This window comes from Salmo salar, chromosome ssa10 (genome assembly GCF_905237065.1).
Source record: "Salmo salar chromosome ssa10, Ssal_v3.1, whole genome shotgun sequence".
In the NCBI taxonomy this organism is placed as follows: domain Eukaryota; kingdom Metazoa; phylum Chordata; class Actinopteri; order Salmoniformes; family Salmonidae; genus Salmo; species Salmo salar.
Genome location: NC_059451.1, coordinates 41,577,407 through 41,585,954, shown reverse-complemented (window position 1 = coordinate 41,585,954; position 8,548 = coordinate 41,577,407). Strand labels below are relative to the sequence as shown.

Sequence of the window (8,548 nt, the reverse complement as noted above, 5' to 3'; positions counted from 1 at the left end):
AACAGTTTTAGAAACTTTAGAGTGTTTTCTATCCATATATAATAAGTATATGCATATTCTAGTTACTGGGTAGGATTAGTAACCAGATTAAATCGGGTACATTTTTTTATCCAGACGTGCAAGCTCTAGTTTTGACCGTCATAATACCTCGGATGGCAATAACTTTACAAGCACTAATCATGGTCAATTTAGACTGAGAATAGTTTATAGTTATGGTAAGGGGTGAAATAAGTATAGCCAGTTATAATTGTAACGGTTTAGCAGATTATAAAAAAAGATCAGGAAGGGAGGAATTTAACATATACTGCTCACAGGAAAGTCACTCTACATCCTTAGATGAAGTTGCATGGAAAAAGGAATGGGGTGGTGAAATAATTTTCTGTCATGGACAAAGGAACTCAAAAGGTGTGATGATATTAATTACAAACATTTTGATCTGAATGTGCAAATAGTCAGGAATGATTCACAAGGAAGGTGGATCCTTTTGAATATCAAAGTGGACAAAAAATAGATTTGGCACATTAATCTATATGGTCCAAATCAGGACAATCATACTTCTTCGAAAACATTTATACCAATTTATTGAATTTACAGGCAACAAATGATCAAATCATCATGGTAGGAGATTATAACACAGTGTTAAGTACCTCAATGGACTGTAAAGGTAATCAACCTGCAAACTATCATCCCCGTGCCCTTCAGGAAATCACAAATATTATGGATACATTAGAAATAGTGGATATTTGGAGACTATAAAATCCTGACCTAGTGAGATTTAGATGGAGGAGACTTAATCAAGCTGGTCATCTTGACTACTTTCTTGTCTCTTTCTCTCTTGCATCAAAGCTTAACCTGTCTGGGCTAGGGGGCAGTATTTTCACGGCCGGATAAAAAAACGTACCCGTTTTAAACTGGTTACTACTCTTTCCCAGAAACGAGAATATGCATATTATTAGTGGATTTGGATAGAAAACACTCTGAAGTTTCGAAAACTGTTTGAATTGTGTCTGTGAGTATAACAGAACTCATATGGCAGGCAAAAACCTGAGAAAATTACAAGTAGGAAGTGGCCTGTCTGTGATTTTGTAGTTCTCCCTTTCCTTCTCTATCGAAACTACAGTGCCCGTGGGGTTATGTAGCACTTTCTAAGGCTTCCATTGGCTCTCTAAAGCGTTCAGAAAGCGGATTAACGCGTCTCCTGTCTCTGGGCAGATAACAGGAGCACAGTTTCTGAGTGGACTGCCCGGTGGCTAAGAGATGGGAAATGCGCGTTCACGAGACCTCGCCATTTTTTCTCTTCCTTTTGAATGAATACAGCACTGTCCGGTTGGAATATTATTGCTATTTTACGAGAAAAATACCATAAAAATGTATTTTAAACAGCGTTTGACATGCTTCTAAGTACGGTAAAGGAACATTTTGAATTTTTTTGTCTCGAAATCCACCCGCACATTACCCTTTGGATAGTGACCTGAACGCATGAACAAAACGGGGATATTTGCACATAACTATGGATTATTTGGAACAAAAACAACATTTGTTGTGGAAGTAGCAGTCCTGGGAGTGCATTCTGACGAAGAACAGCAAAGGTAATCCAATTTTTCTAATAGTAATTCTGAGTTTAGGTTGCCCCAAACAAGGCGGGTGTCAAATTAGCTAGCCGTGATGGCTGAGCTATGTACTCAGAATATTGAAAAATGTGCTTTCGCCGAAAAGCTATTTTAAAATCTGACATAGCGATTGCATAAAGGAGTTCTGTATCTATAATTCTTAAAATAATTGTGATGTATTTTGTCAACGTTTATCATGAGTAATTTAGTAAATTCACCAGAAGTTTTGGGTGGGAATGCTAGTTCTGAACATCACATGCTAATGTAAAAAGCTGTTTTTTGATATAAATATGAACTTGATTGAACAAAACATGCATGTATTGTATAACATAATGTCCTAGGAGTGTCATCTGATGAAGATCATCAGAGGTTAGTGCTGCATTTAGCTGTGTTTTGGGTATTTGTGACATATATGCTTGCTTGAAAAATGGCTGTGCGGTTACACCCAAACAAGGGCACTGCGTTCATCCACCTCTGGCCTGCTCGCCTCCCTACCTCTGAGGAAGCACAGTTCCCGCTCAGCCCAGTCAAAACTGTTCGCTGCTCTGGCACCCCAATGGTGGAACAAGATCCCTCACGACGCCAGGACAGCGGAGTCAATCACCACCTTCCGGAGACATCTGAAACCCCACCTCTTTAAGGAATACCTGGGATAGGATAAAGTAATCCTTCTAACCCCCCTTTAAAAGATTTAGATGCGCTATTGTAAAGTGGTTGTTCCACTGGATATTATAAGGTGAATGCACCAATTTGTAAGTCGCTCTGGATAAGAGCGTCTGCTAAATGACTTAAATTTGTGGCTATGTACTCTCCTAACATACATTTTATTTTTTATAGAGGTTAGGTTTTCCAGTTTAGCCTTCTGGCCAACTCTACGTGACATATGGTGGCAGCAGTGGGATGGCGCACCGCAAATCAGTGAATTCCAACAAGAGAGGTAAAGGAATGCGTACAGGATTGCGTTCTCAGCAGCAGCATCAACTGTCATAAAAGGTAATTGAAGTTGAAACTGGGTGGAATACCATGGAATCTTCTGGTGAAGAGGTTAATTATGAGAAACTAGGAGCCCGACCAAGGGGCCAAACACAACCAGAACTATTTGAACTACCGGTTGAACCAGCAGATACAGCAATAAGAGACCAGCTGACTGAAGGAGCAGTTGGGGGACCAGAACCACACCCAACCATGGTAGCCCTTTTCCAGCAACTTTTCACCTGCCTTGAGAAGAGGGACGAAGACCTCAAGCAGGAGTTTCGGGGCCTACGCCAATCTATCCTCACAGCTCCTCACCAAGCGGAACTCGTCAGTGAGAGCCCAAGATTGGGTCTGCCAACACCAGGACGACAAAGGCTCGACGCAGCAGGGACTTCAACTCCACAGCAGGATCCCCAAGCAGTAATGAGGCCAGCCCCAGCACCAGGAGACCAGTCCAGCAGTGTTAACGTTCATCTTCCAGCATTCCTGAGGAAGGAGCCAAAGATGCCCTCATACCAGGAGGGGGAGGACATTGAAAACTACTTGCTGAGTTTGAGCGAATGGCCAAGACGTGGCAGTGGCCGGAGGTAGAGTGGGCCTGCAGGCTTGTCCCATTGCTCACGGGCAAGGCCTTAGAGGCTTACACAGCAATGGATGAGGGGCTGTCCAACGTCTACAAGGGCTTGAAGGAAGCGCTGCTGATGAAGTTCGACATCTCCTCGGAGACCTACCGTCAACGCTTTAGAGCTGCATTGACGCCATCGGGTGAGTCACCGACAGAGACTCAAGGGTCTCTGCCGACGATGGGTTCAACCAGAGGAGAAGACACAGGACGAGATCGGTGAGGTCATCATCCTCGAGCAACTTCTACAAGTTCTACCACACGACATTCAAACCTGGGTTCGAGAGCACGAGCCCAAGGACGGGCTTATGGCGGCCAAGCTTGCGCTGCAGTACCATAATGCACGTAAAGGGGGCCCACCACGACCTGCAGCACCCGCTCCAAGGAGTCTCCGAGACACAAGGGACATCAGAGATACCCGAGATGGTGGAGGTAACTCTGGGGGTTATGTGTCGGAGGAGGGAGGTAAGGGATTATGCAGTTCGCTCTGATGGGAGGGGTCTGACCTGTTTTTACTGCCGACAGCAGGGGCACAAGGCTTCAATGTGTCCGCTACGTAAATCCAAGCTCTCAGGTTACTGTTATGTGCCCAGAGAGGGGGATGGTGTTCAGAATAGACAGACTGGGGAAGGGTCAGTCTTGGTACCTGTAAAAGTGAATGGTAAAAGTCTTGATTGCAATGATTGACACCGGCAGTTCCCTGTCGTTGATCAGAAAATGTAATGTACCTGTTAACCTCTATGGGACCGGCGGGACGAATTCGTCCCACCTACGTAACAGCCACTGCCAGCCTGTGGCGCGATTTTCAAAATCTTCAAAATCCTATTACTTCAATTTCTCAAACATATGACTATTTTACAGCCATTTAAAGATAAGACTCTCGTTAATCTAACCACACTGTCCGATTTCAAAAAGGCTTTACAACGAAAGCAAAACATTAGATTATGTCAGCAGAGTACCAAGCCAGAAATAATCAGACACCCATTTTTCAAGCCAGCATATAATGTCACCAAAACCCAGAAGACAGCTAAATGCAGCACTCACCTTTGATGATCTTCATCAGATGACAACCCTAGGACATTATGTTATACAATACATGCATGTTTTGTTCAATCAAGTTCATATTTATATCAAAAACCAGCTTTTTACATTAGCATGTGACGTTCAGAACTAGCATACCCCCGCAAACTTACGGGGAATTCGCTAACATTTTACTAAATTACTCACGATAAACGTTCACAAAAAGCATAACAATTATTTTAAGAATTATAGATACAGACCTCCTCTATGCACTCGATATGTCCGATTTTAAAATAGCTTTTTGGTGAAAGCACATTTTGCAATATTCTAAGTACATAGCCCGGCATCACGGGCTCGCTATTTAGACACCCGGCAAGTTTAGCACTCACCATAATCATATTTACTATTATAAAAATGTCATTACCTTTTGTTGTCTTCGTCAGAATGCACACCCAGGACGTCTACTTCAATAACAAATGTTGGTTTGGTCCAAAATAATCCATCGTTATATCCGAATAGCGGCGTTTTGTTCGTGCGTTCCAGACACTATCCGATATAGTAAAGAAGTGTCGCGCGCTTGGCGCAATTCCTGACAATAAAATTCAAAGTATTCCATTGCCGTACGTCGAAGCATGTCAACCGCTGTTTAAAATCAATTTTTACGTCATTTTTCTCGTAGAAAAGCGATAAAATTCCGACAGGGAATCTCCTTTTCGGCAAACAGAGGAAAAAATCCCAAAGGCGGGGGCGGTCGGGGTCACGCGCATAAGCTAGTGTCTCTTGATGGGCCACTTGAGAAAGGCGATAATGTGTTTCAGCCTGGGGCTGGAATGACGACATTCTCTTTTTTCCCGGGCTCTGAGAGCCTATGGACGACGTGGGAAGTGTCACGTTAGAGCAGAGATCCTTAGTAAATGATAGAGATGGCAAAGAAGTTCCAGAAATGGTCAGACAGGCCACTTCCTGTAAAGGAATCTCTCAGGTTTTGACCTGCCATTTGAGTTCTGTTATACTCACAGACACCATTCAAACAGTTTTAGAAAATTTAGGGTGTTTTCTATCCATATGTAATAAGTATATGCATATTCTAGTTACTGAGTAGGAGTGGTAACCAGATTAAATCGGGTATGTTTTTTATCCAGCCGTGTCAATGCTGCCCCCTAGCCCTAACAGGTTAATGACATTGATTACGGTCACCAGACACTGATCCAATGTGTCCATGGTGACCAGTCACAGCAGCCCACAGCTGAACTCACAGTGGAGATTCAGGGTCAGAAATACCTCCTCAAAGTTAGGGTAATGGAGAAGCTACCTTTTGAGATGATTTTGGGGAGGGATGTGCCTGTACTCTCTGATCTGTTGGGAAGTGTGGGGGGTCAGCTATATGAGCAGTCAGTTTGCCAGTCTGATGTTCAGGTGTCATGTTCAGTTGTCACTCGTGCACAGGCCAAAGCTGGTTTACAACCTCTGCCTGACTTGTGTGATAGTCTGTGTGAGGGGGGAACCAAAGGGCCCAGAAAGTCACGCCGCCAGCGGCGTCTTGAGAAGTATGTGGGAACCCCTGTACCTGTTGCTGATGTGTCTGGGTTAGAAGTGCAATGGGAAGTTCCACAAAATTTTGCTACACTGCAGAAGTCTGATGCAACCTTGAAAGGTTTATTTGATAAGGCCTTAGCTGGGGACAGCCAATCTTCATGTGGGGGAATATACACAGTAGACAACCACATACTCTACCTTGGGTCAGAAGCAGATAGCAGGAAGTTAGTGGTGCCATCTACATGTAGACCACTTGTTCTCAACCTTGCACATACAGTTCCATGGGCAGGCCATCTAGGGCAACATAAGACCTATCTTAGGCTAGGCTCCCGTTTCTTTTGGCCCTCCATGTATACTGATGTACAAACATACTGCAAAACATGCCCCACGTGCCAGAAAACCAGTGCTGTCCGTAGGTCTGACCGGGCTCCTCTATGTTCACTGCCAGTTATCTCTACCCCATTCAAGAGAATTGCAATGGACATTGTTGGACCCTTGGAGAAGAGTAGTGCAGGTTACCAGTATATATTGGTGATCTGTGACTATGCCACCCGGTTCCCAGAAGCCTTCCCACTCCGTTCCATAACCACTCCAAAAATAATCAGTGCTCTTGTTCAGCTCTTTTCTCGTGTAGGAATCCCAGATGAAATCCTGACGGACCAAGGCACAAACTTCACTTCACGACTGATGGTTCAACTCCACCGACAGCTGGGCATTAAAGGCTTGAGGACCACTCCCTACCATCCCCAAACGGATGGGCTTGTAGAGAGATTCAATCAAACGCTCAAGAATATGCTGAGGAAGTTTGTGGCTGACACTGGTAAAGACTGGGATAAGTGGTTACCCTTTCTGCTTTTTGCTTACAGGGAGGTGCCTCAGGCATCGACAGGTTTCTCACCATTCGAACTCCTCTATGGATGGCCAGTGCAGGGACCACTGGACCTGCTGAAGAAGTGCTGGGAAGGTTCCCCAGTAGCTACCTCAGGACAGGGGATTGTCCAGTACGTTCTCCAGATGCGAGACAGGCTGGAGCGGTACCGAGAGGAAGCTAGGGCAAACCTTCAGCAAGCCCAGAAGGCCCAGAAGCGAGGGTATGACCAGCACGCTCGCCACAGAGCGTTTGAGCCAGGACAGAAAGTCCTGCTCCTCCTTCCCTCGTCTACCAGCAAGCTCCTTGCACAGTGGCAAGGGCCGTACCTAATCGGGAGGAAGATGGGCCCGGTGACCTACGAGGTGCTGCACCCGGACAAGGGTAAGGAGAAGCAAACCTACCATGTGAACCTCCTCAAGGCCTGGGAGGAGAAAGGGGAACTCTCCAAGGTAAAGTCCTTTCTGGTCCGCAGAGTAGAAGAAGAGGACGAGTCAGATGGGGTCACAGAGGCATGGAAAGGACGAGCAGAGGTCATACTGGCTCACCTAGAAGAAGACAAGCAAGATGAGCTGAAGCAGCTGTTTGGCAAGTATCCGGCCCTCTTCAGTCAGAGGCCAGGAAGAACCAAAGTCCTGGAACACGTCATTCGTTTGAAGCCTGGCCAGAACCCTGTCCGCCAGCATCCTTACCGTGTGCCTGAGAGGCTGGTGGTAGCCCTCAAAGAAGAGGTCCACACCATGATAGAGATGGATGTTGTCGAGCCATCATCAAGTGAATGGAGCAGCCCTATTGTCATTGTCCCAAAGAAGGATGGCTCTTTGCGTGTCTGCATGGACTTCCGTAAGGTGAATGCCATCTCCCAGTTTGATGCCTACCCCATGCCCCGCATTGACGACTTACTGGAGAGAATCGGTAGAGCTCATTACATCACCACATTGGACCTCTGCAAAGGGTACTGGCAGGTGCCCCTGGACGAACAATCCAAGGCCTACACTGCCTTCCGGACACCGATGGGCCTGTTCCAGTTTAAGGTCATGCCGTTTGGCCTTCATGTGGCCCCTGCAACTTTCCAGAGGCTTATGGACAAGGTCCTCCAGGACTGTGACGATTACTGTGCTGCTTACTTGGATGACGTGGTGATCTACAGCCACTCCTGGGAGGAGCACATACAGCATCTTAGCAGAGTCCTGGGGAAGATCCATGATGCAGGCCTCACGCTTAACCTCCTGAAGTGTGAGTGGGCAAAACAGGAGACTAAGTATCTGGGTTACCAGCTGGGTAAGGGTGAAGTTCGACCTCAGGTGGACAAAGTGGAGTCCATCAGGAACAGCCCTCAACCCAGAACCAAGACACAGGTGAAGTCCTTCCTAGGTCTGGCAGGATGGTACCTGGAGATTCATTCCGCAGTTTTCGACCATCGCTGTCCCTCTAACCAACCTCACTTCAAAGGTGGCCAGCAACCCTGTGAAGTGGACTGAGGAGTGTGAGGAAGCCTTCAGGATACTGAAAAAACGACTGTGCTCATTCCCTGTTCTCCAGACCCCTGATTTTCAGAAGAGGTTTCTCGTGCAGGTGGACGCTTCGGCTGTGGGAATTGGAGCTGTACTGGCCCAAGGGGAGCCAGGAGAAGAGCTTCCTGTACTGTACCTGAGTCGGAAGCTGTTGCCGAGGGAAACCAGGTATTCGACAATCGAGAAGGAGTGCCTGGCTATAAAGTGGGCCCTAGATAGCCTCCGTTACTACCTTCTTGGGAGGGAATTTGACCTGCACACAGACCACAGAGCACTGACCTGGATCCAGACCATGAAGGACCGGAATTCTCGTGTGACCAGGTGGTATCTGGAGCTCCAGCCTTTCAGGTTCTGTGTCCGTCATAAGGCAGGAAAAGAAAATGTCACGGCAGACTACCTATCC

The 8,548-nt window shown here is 46.3% G+C and overlaps 1 protein-coding gene across 1 annotated transcript; it reads left to right on the top strand.

Annotated features, from left to right (window-relative positions):
• The first annotated feature begins 3,888 nt into the window (after nt 1-3,888).
• LOC106560410 (uncharacterized) lies at nt 3,889-8,112 on the top strand. Its single transcript, XM_045688699.1, has 2 exons — nt 3,889-3,937; nt 5,401-8,112. Exon 2 carries the CDS (start codon nt 5,527-5,529, stop codon nt 8,110-8,112), a length of 2,586 nt encoding a protein of 861 aa, XP_045544655.1. The 5' UTR covers nt 3,889-3,937; nt 5,401-5,526.
• The last annotated feature ends 436 nt before the right edge of the window (nt 8,113-8,548 follow it).